This window comes from Vulpes vulpes, chromosome 3 (assembly GCF_048418805.1).
Source record: "Vulpes vulpes isolate BD-2025 chromosome 3, VulVul3, whole genome shotgun sequence".
In the NCBI taxonomy this organism is placed as follows: domain Eukaryota; kingdom Metazoa; phylum Chordata; class Mammalia; order Carnivora; family Canidae; genus Vulpes; species Vulpes vulpes.
In genome coordinates this window covers 89,313,746-89,326,025 of record NC_132782.1, presented here as the reverse complement: position 1 = coordinate 89,326,025, position 12,280 = coordinate 89,313,746, and the positions used below count along the sequence as shown (strand labels likewise).

At 55.5% G+C, this 12,280-nt stretch overlaps 1 protein-coding gene across 22 annotated transcripts in view; it reads right to left on the bottom strand.

Moving 5' to 3' along the window:
- Positions 1-1,057: 1,057 nt before the first annotated feature.
- The window catches only part of IQCE (IQ motif containing E), a 45,249-nt gene continuing 34,026 nt past the window's right edge, over positions 1,058-12,280 (bottom strand). For 13 of the 22 annotated variants that reach the window (XM_026011326.2, XM_072753280.1, XM_026011324.2 and 10 more), the window contains 6 exons: positions 8,683-8,706; positions 6,489-6,599; positions 5,855-5,979; positions 4,857-4,957; positions 3,774-3,887; positions 1,058-2,975 (listed from right to left, as the gene is read on the bottom strand). In XM_026011326.2, the coding sequence (XP_025867111.1) occupies positions 2,836-2,975; positions 3,774-3,887; positions 4,857-4,957; positions 5,855-5,979; positions 6,489-6,599; positions 8,683-8,706 (615 nt within the window). In that variant the 3' untranslated portion in view covers positions 1,058-2,835. The remainder of the gene's footprint in view (positions 2,976-3,773; positions 3,888-4,856; positions 4,958-5,854; positions 5,980-6,488; positions 6,600-8,682; positions 8,707-12,280) is intronic. The other 9 variants (XR_012000560.1, XM_026011327.2, XM_072753285.1 and 6 more) reach the window with 3 other exon arrangements.

The window sequence follows — 12,280 nt, the reverse complement described above, 5'->3', positions numbered from 1 at the left end:
AGAGCCAGCCAACAAGTCCCCAGAGGACTTCAGGCAGATCCCAAGGGACCCGAGGGCCTGGCAAACAGCCACATGTGAACCAAGTCATGGGATACCTTGCTCTGTGCAGCAAACTCCTGGGAAGTGTATTCCCCAGAGATGGGCTCCCTTATGTCACTGGATAGTGGGATTCCTGACAATCATTCCTTCCCTGCTCCTAAAGAAGAATTTGGGGGAATGCAGTGGGCCAGGAGAGAGAAGGGGGTGGGTTGGCAGCGGAGGCCCTCTCCTTCCTGCTGGTCCTCAGTGCCTGAGCCAGTGCAGCCACCCAGGCAAAGGGCTGGAGGCCCAGGAAAGTGACCCACCACTTGGCCCAGCGGGTGTCTGAGTAGCTTCTGGTCCTGCCCCATGGTTTTCCCACCAGCTCCTGCCCCCGCTGTCCTTTCTCCTGAGCTCTCGCCTGCTGGGAGAGAACCAAGGGCTGCAGAGGCCATGGCATGGCCTGAACTCGTTTGTCATCACTTGGCTCCTTCAGAAAAGCCACAGAACAGTCTTTCCCATGAGACAGGAACAGCATCTGGATGGCCAGCCCAGGTCAGCCTGCATGCATCCTGGGGGGCATCCCTGGGGCCCCTGGACAGCAGTGCTTCGAGAGGGCGGGCTCCAGCAGGTGCACAGGAGCTGTGGTGATAGCTAGGGCAAAGTGAGTTGTACATGCTCCTGGACTTCCCCTCTGGAGGGCAGGCACCTGGGCCTTTGGGGTGCTCTATGCCTTCCTGCTGGGTTCCTTTCCTTTCTCTGTCTCCCAGGCATCAGCCTAGCTGTCCTAAGGCCCCATGCTGGGACTGGCCCCTAGGTGAGGCCCCTCTCCCACCCTGCCTTGGGCTGCTCTGAAGCCCTGGGAACCCTACCCCCACCCCAGCCGCCATGCTCGGGCGCTGTAAGCACGTGGGCACCTGGGGTTCTCCACAGGGCCTGCAAGGTCACAGAGCTGCAGGGTGGGCTGTCCCTCAGAGGGTGTGCGTGATGGATGTTGGCTGAAATCACAGCCTGGAGGTGCATCAGTGACAGAGGCAGCTTCCAGACTGTTTGCTTTTAATAGATCAACAATGCTACACCAGAGGTGCACGGACAGACCAGTGTACATATTTACAGTTCCCAGGGGATGATCCTGCCCTCTGGTCGCGGCGCACAAGCCAACCCGGATACTGTGCGGAATTGCCCCTTTCTCCCGGGCAGGCCTTGTCCAGGCCCGAGGCAGGGACATCCCTACGACCTGAGCCCCCAGTGCCACTCGCTCCTCAGAGTGAAGAGTTGGCAGAAATGCCCGTGTTTTGTGGGAGGGGCGGGAGGAACCACATCCGAGCTCACAGGCCTACGGGCCCAGCCTTCCTCGCCCTCGGATGCGCACTCGGCCCCTACAGACCCTGAGCTCTGAACCCGGCGCCCAGAGAAGGGTGGTCTGGTCACCGTGGAACAGACCCCATGGATGACCCAAGTCAGGGCCAGCAAGGAATTCAGTCAAGTTACCAATCAGTCCAGTGGGAAAATAAAGAGAAAAGAGAATTGACCTGACAGCCCACAGACCAGGCAAAGAGAAGAGACTAAACTAGCCAAGCCTCCTGGCTGAATTCTTCTCAACCCACTGTATGAGCAGAACCTAACAGGGCGGGCCCAGGTGACTTGGGATGGACGTGCTGGGCTGGGGGACCTCACTGCCCAGGGGCGGGGGATGCAGAGTGCCTCCTGCCACGTGTCTTGTTGGTGCTGGAGCAGAAGCTTCCTGACCACAAGGAGGAGGGCCCACGATTTTCCCCAAGCAGAACCTCGTGCTCCTCAAGAGTGACCTCAGAAGGGCTCCAGTAGGCACTCTGTCCCAGCCAGGGTGAGCTTTCTAGCATCAGCTCTGGGACCCGGAGACGTGGGGTTCTAGAGGCCCTCGGAATCCCACCCAGGCCTGAAGGTCTCCATGTTACCATCAGCAAGGGCTAATCTCATGAAGGGTGAGACTGGGCTTCTGAGTGGAGCTCTGTGCAGTAGAGGCTGGGCTGCGGGCTCCCCACTACTCTTTCCTTGGGGCCGGGGGCAGCTTGACCATGCAGGTCGATGCTACTTCTTGATTACAGTTTGGTATCTTTTAAGGCTCAATCTACACAGTGACAAAGATCCCTCCAGACTCCTTCCTGGGCACATCCCGGGGGTGGGGGACAATGAAGAGGAGAGGTCTGCTTGGAGAGGCGCAGGGAGGAGCAGCCTGAGGAGCCCGAGCCCATCTTGGGGCCTTGACGTCTTCGTGTCCTGTCATGGGTTGGGGAGAGCCTGCCCCAAACAAGCCTGTCACATCTCTCTCTTCCAGAAGGTGTGGCCCTGGCGTGTCCAGCTTGGCCTACTTACTGGGCAGAGGTGGGAGCACATGGTGCCGGGAGATGTTGGTGGGGAGAAGGAGGTGCTGGCGGCCCAGCTCCAGACAGAGCAACTCCAGACAGAGCAGCTCTTCCCAGCTCAAGGCCAAAGGTGGCCAGGAAGCTGCTCCCCAGAGCATGTGTTTGCAGGGCTCCTGGTGGACCCTCAGGCACAGGCATTGTCCATCTGACCCTGAAAACCAGCCCAGCTGGCCCTTCCCAGAGATTAAGTAGAGGCTTCAGGATTCCTACACAGACAACCAGACAAGTGACAAAACCAAACCAAAGAGAAAAGCCAAATAAGAGAGTGCTGAGCTGTGGAGTAGGTAGTTCTTTCTTAACGAGATAAATTACTTTCCAATTCTGGTCACTATGTCCCCCGGAACATGCCTCGTCCTACGAACCCTGAGCTCCCCGGCAGAGCCGGCACCGTGTGAGGGCCCAGGGCCAGGGCCTAGGGCAGGGAGGCCATCTTCCTTGTGGGCAGAGCTGGAGCAACAACAATCTCGTCTGAATCCTCTGAGCTGCTGTCATCCACTTGTGGAGGCCCCATGGGCTGTGGTTGCTGTTGCAGTCCTAAGGGAGAGGACGGCCCTGCAAGGAACCAGAGGGGGTTGTCACCCAAGCTGCTCAGGGCTGGAGTGTGCCTTGGGCTGCTGTTCTCCAACACCTTGCATCGGACCTGCTCCTGCCGGGACGCCCAGGGTCACACCCAAAGCAGTGAAGGTGGGACAGGCCTTCAGAATCAGTGTCACAGCATCCACAAAGCCACCTCAGCCTCCAAGCTCAGCTCGGAACATTCTGGCCATTTCCAAAAGGCCAACTCCTGTAAAAGGTGATGGCTGGCCAGCAGTGAGGAAGTTTGAGCGTGGGCGGGGGTTTCTGAGGACCACTTCATGTTGGCACCCTGAATCTGGGGCCTGGGTGGGGCTGCGACCTGAGTGCAGGTGGGGCTGGGGACCACCTGCATGGGTAACAGCCACCTTCCTTATGACATGGGCCCTTGGGCAGGGGAGGCAGGCAGGACCAGGAGGTGCCCAGTGAGTCCTGTGAGGCTTCCAGCTTACCCTCCCCTGCTTTCTACACATACAGCCAATTTCCCAAATCCTCAGTCCGCGCTGGAAGGGGCACCCCTGATGACTGCCTGCACCCGGAGTGCCAGCTTGGTGGAGGGCGGGGGAGGCGAGGGCAGGGGGTGGGTGGGCAACTGGCCCCACACAGGGCCATGCTCCAACCGGTGGAGGATGCGCAGTCATATGGCGGCCAAATACCACAGTTCACAAGCTCTGATAGGGTGAAAGTTGAGTGGGGATCTTTGGGTCAGATATGGCGTGAAACCCTCAGCTCATGCAGGAGATCCTCCAGGGCCCAGACCCAGCCTCCCACACTCACCAGAGCAGGGCTGCAGGGAGGCTGGCTTCCCTGGCCCCCATGGCCCCAGCACTTCATCCTCTGCTGCCGGCCCCTCCACAGTCTCCCCACTGCTCACGTCACTGTCCTCCTGGCCTGAAACAACACGCACACTCAAATCACCTGCGGTGCACAAAGCCAACAGCCAACACAGGCAGGGCTCGTCACCTCCACCTGTCTTTCTACCCCGAGGGCTTTGGTTTGGAAAAACTGCTTCCTTTTGCAATTTGCCCTGTCCTAATCGGATTCCATCTGTGCGACCCAAGGGCTCAGCACGGAAAAATCCTCCAGTGCACATGCTCCACACGAGCGCCGCGTGGTGACAGCATGCTGCCCTCACAAATGAGACCTCAAGACTGTGTTTCTTGGTCTAAAGACAGCATCAGATCTCATGCACTCCCGCTCATCTCCAGCATCACTGGGAGCAGGAGCTGGCAGCAAGAGAGGCTCCCCAACCAGTGTGAGGGGCCATCAGAATCCCAAGACCTGAAGAAAATGCTCAGGCCGCTCACATTGGGCTCTATCTCACACATGAGGCTGCAGGCCCTAGCCCAGGACCCCACGTCAGCCACTGGGCAGAGCAGGGACTGGGCCTCGCAGCTGGGGTACAGCAGTCCTGCCAGGTCCAGGGATTTCTGCAGCTTTTGGACCGTAATGAGGCAGAGAAGCAAATACAAGCAAAGCTTTGCTCAAAACTAACAAATAGGAAAAGCGCTGGCCTAAGGGAGGGAAACCACACAGCTCCAGTTAGAGCCAAGAATAAAAACCAAAGACACATGAGCCACGAAGCTCCAACTGTGTGGCCCGTTGGTTCCTGGAAGCTGCTACAACTGGCACCAGGGCTGCCTCCTGTGGGCTTGCCTTTCCCAGCAGCCTGGGGGATGAGGGCCGAAGCTGGGGGCACCTCCCTGCTGACAGCCATACTCTGTGCCTGAGTGGTCGCCCTGGGACAAGCCCCCGCACGTGCCTGCACACCCCGAGCTTCCGGGGCAGCGGCCGCACTGTTCTTAGAGCCCAGAGGGCCAGCAGCCCCTTGCATGGAAATCCAAGACAAAATGAAATTACCAGGAGAAGCAGGGCAGGGTGGCGCGGGCGGCTGGCGGGCGGGTGCCAGAGCGGGTCTCCTCCTCCTGGAAGCTGCAGGGGCGGCTCTCTGACTGGCGGCACTGGGGAAGAGAGAGAGGCTGGCCGCTTGGACTTTACAGATGCCCCTACCACCAAGGCCTTGGCAGAACCAGCACGGGTGGGTGGCACAGGGCACAGAGCATCTGCCATTGGCCTCCTGGGCACATGCCAAGGTCAGGCGTTGACGCCTTCTCTCCCATGGTCTCTAGTGCTTGCTGCCGTGCCTGGTGGCACTGGTGAGACCCCAACCTGCGTGGCATCCCCAGCCGCCCCAGCTCATTGGGAACCAGACTGTGAGATCCTGGCTCCACCTGGCTCTCCTTCGGCAGAGAGGAAGCATAGCCTGAAAAGTGATGGGCGGCTGCCTTTCCTGTTGTGTAGACTGGGAAACGGGAACCCAAGCCTCTTGCCCCTGCACCCCAACAGACACTCCCTTGCCTGCTGCAGATCCTGCTCTGCCCGAGTTGACCTAGATGGGGTCTGAGTTTCCGCATTCAGGGCTCCAGCAGGTCTGGCAGGATCGTGGCTATTGAGAACGAATGTGAGCTGCTATGGGAAGGGCCTGACAACACTCGCGCCCTCCTGAGCACTGAGGTCATGTCGAATTTTTTTTTAAAAGGGTAATGCGTTAGGACAAGAGAGCCGACTACAAACTGGTGGGAACCAGAATCACACGGTGCCTATGCCTTTCTGTTGGCTTTCCCCAGCACAAGGGAGCCATTCCAGGAAGGCACCCTCCTGAGGGGCAGACCTGGTGGGCTACCCCACCTGCATCTGCAGGAGGAGCTCTGCACGGCGCGTTTGTGATCACGTGACACGTCCTGGCTCCCGTGCCCTGTGCCTGTGCATGGGTGGCCTGGTGGATAGGCAGCTTCCTGCACCGTGGCTGGTGTCTCCCAGTGACATGCAACAGAGGGAGGCCTGCCAGTTGGATTTACCTGTGTCTGACCCGTGCCAAGTGTGCCCGGAGGACGGACTGGATGGTGGTGATGGCCTCTTCCTCCCCGGGGTCATCCTGGGCCTGGATGGCACGGCTTGGAACACGTGGTGGTGGTGGGTCCTGCTATGATACCACAGTGGAGAAAAGAGCCATTTAGAAGCCTCTGCCCACCTTCCAGGTGTGGCAGGGCCCCTACCAGGCCCCCAGAAAGTCGTGTGGGTGTGCAGCCCCATTCCAGGTGGCTTATCTCGTCACTAACCATGTGCTCAGCAGGCTCCTGACCCTCAGATCCTAAAGATTCTTAAAATGAATGTCTTGTCATTTTTGCAGAGGAGGGACAGATACAGAAAATGCTCATCTTTATTGTGTTTTTAAACTTCTGCCTTAATTGCGAGACAGGCACACTACCTAATATGTGAGCACCTCAAAGCCATGTGGCCCCTGAATTAAATCCAGCTGAGCCTGCACTACAGGTCCTGGTGCCTGGCCCAGTGTGGCCCTCTACACACAGAGTAAGGTGCCAGGTAGGACACGGACATAGAGATGCCGTGCTGCCCTGGATGATGGGGCATGAGATGGCGATCTGGAGAGAGGGCAGTTAGCACCCTGCTGTGTCCCACTCCCAGGGTTACCTGGCCTGGCAGGCTGGGAGGCCCGGGGGATTCTGAAGCACATGCCTGGCTTGATAGAAGCTTCACCCGTGCTAGGTGTCCCCTGAAAACTGACTGAAGCACCGTAGCCGCCTGGTGGGGAACGAGGAGAGGGAAATGGGTGTTAATCTCCCTGGAAGGTGGCAGGTGCAGAGAATGGGGTGATGGAGGGGAAAGCTCTATCAGCAGAGAAAACTTTCTCTCTCACTGCTGCATAGCCACAGCCTCTGTGTCTCCTGCCTACTGCCTCGTGCAGGAAGAGGCATACCCAGCATCTGAACCCAGGCATCTGTTCAATGCTATCACATTTAGCTGCTCATATTCGTCCATATTCTAAACACAGTTATGTTTCCATATTGGGTAGTTAAGCCCATGCAACCTGCTTTCTATACACCTCTTTCAAAACCAAGTGGGCCAAAGCATGATCTCAAAAGGTAGCAAAGGGATTATTTATCCTCTGACCTTAATCTTAAATGATCTCCTCAGACACACATATGGATGCTCTGTTAAGTCTGAGATCACTGTTCTGGATTCCAGGGGCAGCCCTGGCTGGAAACGTCACAGCATGACAAAAGGGTTGAGCTCTCATCGCATATTAGGCAAGCGCCACGCGAGCACACTGGGGCCTGATATGTCGCGTGTTTCGAGGTCAAGATGCTTCCAGCATCACGGTAACTAAAAGAAACAGCTTTGCTTTGTTGTTATTGGAGGCAGTGAAGGAGATGTCCTGAACTCAGGGTTCAGAGACAAGGCCCAAAAAGCGTGGTGAGAATAAGCAGGTGCATGTATAGACCGACCTGGGGCGGGGCGGGGGGGGGGCTTGCTGCATGCAGATGACCCACAGCGAGGGCTCGTAATGAGCGACACAGGCTGGGGTGACATGACAGCCACCAAAGCACTACAGAAGCCCAGCTCAGCAGCATCCTGCAGGGGTCTTGTCATCATCCCTTGCCTGGGGAGGTGAGGACAACCAGGCCTGGGGAGACCCCTGAAGACAAGCAGGAGAACACGATAGCACATGCTAGCCAGCTAGCTGGCTGGGAAACACTCTATACAGTCCTTTGAGGAATCCCAGATTCACCCATTCACTCACCCATTCATTCCACACAATCTGCTGAATGCCTACCACGTGGTGGGCAACATCCTAGGAACTGTGGATACAGTGGTGTGAGGACAGAGGTGGTCCCTGCCTCCGAGGAACTTACATTGCAATGGGAGACAAGCAATTTTAAAAAAAGTAAAATATCAAAATATCAAGTGGGGATGAAAGCTATGAAGAGAAATAAAGCAGGACATGGGGCTGGAGTGATGGCTGATGTGGGGTATTCAGAGACCGGGTCTCTGAAGAGGTAACGTTTCCTGTGTAAAGCAAGGGGGCAAGGCATGCAAGTGTCTAGAGGAAGAGCCTTCTAGGCAGAGGGAGCAGCAAGTGCAAAGGCCTGGTGTCAGGAATAAGGTTCGTATTTCCAAGGAGTGCTGAAGAAGCCTCCAGATTGGCCAGAGAAGAATGAGCAGGGCTGGAGGGGTAGCCAGAGAGTGTGACATGGAGAGTCTTCAGGCAATAACTTTAGATTTGCTTCTAAGTTTGAGAGCAAGTCATGTACAGTGATGGTGTTATTTATCATTTAAAACATGTCACCCTGGAGGCTGCACAGGGAATAGGCTGAGGGCGGACAACAGCAGCAGCACAGGGCCGTGTGGGTCTCCAGGGTGGTCTGGGTAGCTGGAGGCTCCCATCAGTTCTGCTGCTGCCTCCAACCTCTGCTTCCAACTGATCACACAGACCTGCTCTCTCCCCAGCAAGCCATGCTCCTGTGCACGCCTGTCTTCTCCCTACGCCTGGGAGCCCCCACACTCCCCAGGCCATGTGCCTGGCCTTCACAAGAGCCCTAAGGCACACCTGACACCCTGACCTGCAATGACTTGTCTCAACAGCTTTCTGAGTCCTGAGGGCCCACCAGGTTACCAGACCTGAAGTGATGATCAAGAAAAGTATGTTGAAAGAACGATTGATTGAATATATCTGAACATGTGAAGTTATCCCAATATTCATCTGACGTTGGTATCACCGGGTCTGGTCTGATTTCATGGAAACCAGTGTGTGAGACATCCCACTGTGACTTTGCTCTAGTGCAAGACTATATATTTTGAAACAGATGAAATAAATCTTGCTTACCTCAGCCAGAACAGCCTCTTTTTTCTGAAATAAAGAGATACATTATGAATTAACACGAGGATGAATTTTTCACAATACAGTGTTCATTTCCTGATCCTGTCTCTGCCACAGTCACCACAGATGGAGAAAAGCAGAACTGGGGTACCAGGGCACTCCTCTCATCGAGAGCGCCCTCCTCACCACCTGCAGCCCAGGAAGCTGGGTGCATCCCTGTCCTCAGCTGGCAGTGCTGAGGGAGCCAGCAGCCATATCCAGATGGCCAGCTTTCTTAGGATGAGTCAGCTGCAGTCGGTGTCGCCTGTGGCTCTGGGTCAGCCCATGGGAGCTCTCTGTGAGACATGACTCACAGGCACCACCGTGCACACTTGTCTTCAGCCCCAAGTGAGGAAGCCCCTTCCCACAGCCAGAGCGGTCCTGACACAGGTGTCCTCTCTGGATGGTCATGTCTGCTGAAGAAACTACAAAGAGGACCCCCATACTGACTCCCAACCCATTGTCAGAAGCACCCAGGGACTGGAGGAACAAAGATTGAGCTACACCCAAGGCTGAGCCAGAACCAGCACAGAGGCCCTACGAATGTGTATTTTTATAGATGTCAGGGAAGCCCGAGTCCTTCTGGTGTGGAAAGCCCGGGATGATACACGAGCTATAGTGGTCAATGACCACAGCCAACAAAACATACTTGCCAGATCCTTTTTGATATTAATCAGAGTGCATGGCCCACGGCCATTATAGAAGAGGATTTGACCCTTGACGGGTTAAGGAAAAATGGAGTATGAGGACCAGCAGGATGTAAGATGAATGAATGAATGAATAATAGTAACAATCAGACTGGCCAAGAAACCACCAAGCAGCAGATGAGGATAGCACCAGCAAGGATGTGGGGCGAGCTGCAGAGTGAGGAAGTCTAATGGTGAGCCTGAAAAGTGCAAAAGTGGGGGAGTGGAAATGTGCCATGACTCGAGACAGGCAGAAAAGATGGAACCACATTGCTTGCGGAAGTGGACTCTGAGTCAAGGAGGCATGGTGGAGTGTGGCCAGCTGTAGGCCTGTTGATGGCAGAAAGCGTAGCTGGGTGTGGGGTGCAGTTGCACTGCCAGGGGGCTCCAGGAAGGCCCAAGGCCTTCCTCCTCATGGCTTCAGACACCATCACACCCTGACATGAGTCTGAAACGTGCAGACCAAGAGGACCTGGGGCTGAGGTCCCAGGACCCCAATTTCCAATCAAGTAGCCTTTTGAATGCTATATTCTCAGATGTAGGCATGTGCATCTGATGTTTCTGAGTTCTTTTAACACAGAATCCTGAAGAAATGACTCTGCTCACGAGTCAAGAAGTCAGCTGTGCCCCAGCTCCTGGAGGGGCAGGCAGTGGAAGCCAATGTAGGTGACAGGTCCTGCCAAGTTGGTGGGGAGCAGTGAGCTAGGGCACTGCTCTGAGAGCACCTTACATTTTGTCTTTTTAAATTAATTCATTAATTAAATTTGAGTTTTTTAATTAATTTGAGAGGGAAGGGGGCAAAAGGAGAGGGAGGGGCAAAGAGAGAGGCAGAGAGAGAAGTCAAACAGGTACCCCACTGAGCGTGGAGCCTGATGTGGAGCTTGATCCCAGAACCCAAGATCATTACCTGAGCCGAAATCATGAGTCAGATGCTCAACCAACTGAGCGGCCCAGGCACCCGCATTTGGTCTTTTTGATTAAGGAAAGGTCTGATGAAGACAAAGGTGAAGGGAAAAGCAGCACCCAGACAGACATAGTGGCTCAGTAATGGTGAGCTCCCTCCAGGTCTGGGGTGAGGAGGACGGGGAGCTTGCAATGCCTTCCTGAGCCAGAAGATGAGAGTGTGCTGACAAGAACAAAGGCCCAGGAGCCAGACCTGAGCGCTCCCACTGACCAGATGTGGGACAAACTGAACGAGAAAAGAAAAAATGACTAATTAATCTAAAAGCCAGAAATGTCCCAGCCCTCAGATAGAGTGGGGGAAGAAGCTTGCTGGCTTCCTGTAGAATGACCACCGGAACAATCCCCTGCTCTGAAGTTAGGGTTTACTTAGCGCTTGATGGGAAACAGGGAAGTTTTGAGCCTGCCTTTTTGGGAGACCATGGAGTGATGCCCTGCTGACCAGCCGATAAGCAAAGCTGCTTTACAGAAGAGTGCCAGCCCCAAAGTCCCCCCATAACTGTGTGACGTGATGGGCTGAGTAAAGGTGTGTGAAGGGTGCAGAGCCATTGGTGGAAGGTGGGGACCAGAGTGCAAAGAGGTCATTCTTCCCACAGATTTACAGGGTCATTGTCATGAGAAAGGTGTTGCCTGACAATGGCAGAAGCTGGCAGCTGTGACATTACCCTGTGCCTGCGGTCAGACACAGGAACAGGACTCCCTGGTCTCACCTGTGCCTGAAAGGAGATGATGCTCTGGCGCAAAAGGCCTAACCTGAGCGGCATCAAGCTTGCAACCCTGACTTGCTGCTTACAGGGAGGAGACAAGGGCCACCACAGGAACACAATGGGACAGATCCTGTACGTGGGCACCCTGCAGGGGACTGGCCCTCGCTCTTCATAAGGACGTGCAAGAACACTGCAGAGTTCTCACTGGATGTGGGTCAACGCTCAACCTTGACTGGATTGGGGCTGACAACGTTGATCCTTGAGAAGGGATCCTGGGGCACGTGGGGAGATGTGGCTATGAAGGTATGCCAGAGGCCATGAGACACCCTCTGCCTCACTTTGGGGTGTCTGAGGGTGCCTGCTGTGGTGAGCTGGGTGCCCTCGTGCTCAGAAGATGCCGAGAATTCACGTTTAAAACTTACTCTCATAAGGTTGTACCAAGAAACGATCCACATAGAAAAGAAATAATGCTGAGTGTTAACTGCTCTTGAGGTAGGGGCAAGAATTTGCGTGGTACCTTCCTGAATACATGGAGTTCTTCCAAATATTCTAAATGTTCTATACATTCTCATAACAGAAGTTGCGAAGAAACAGTAGCTTAAGAAACTCTATGGACAACCTTCTGGAACTAAGATCTTATGATATTCAGACAGCCAGAGAGCTGCACAGTCTCTGTTGATTCAGCCGGGGAGAAAGGGCCCTGCCATGTTCTACAGCCAGGAGCTCTTTCAGAGCGCAGAGCTCGTCCAAGGAGACGGCCACTCTTACCCCAGAAGCTCAGGAATGGAGCCCCATTCCTCCCTCCACGAGATAGCATGCGGTCTCCCGGGCTCCTCCCCGGTCACCCTGCTTCCCCTGCCCCGGACTCCTTGCCAGTCACCCCACTTCCCCCACCTCAGGCTCCCCTTCTCCCTCCCCCCTGCCCCCCCCCCGCCCCCCGTCATCTCCCCTGCTTCCTCTGCCCCAGGCTCCTCCCCCTGTCACCCCACTTCCCTTGCCCTGGGCTCCTCCTGTCACCCTATTTCCCCTGCCCTGTGCTCCTCGCTCCACCTCTCCCCAAGCATGAAGGCATTCAGCACAGACTCATAGCTCCTTGTCTCCTGGGTCTGAGACATACATTCTCAGCTTTCATGGGTGGCCTTCCTGTACCCTAACTTATAGGTGGTGTCCCCTGAGGAGCAGCCACTCAAGGCAGGTTTTTCAGAGTCCCAG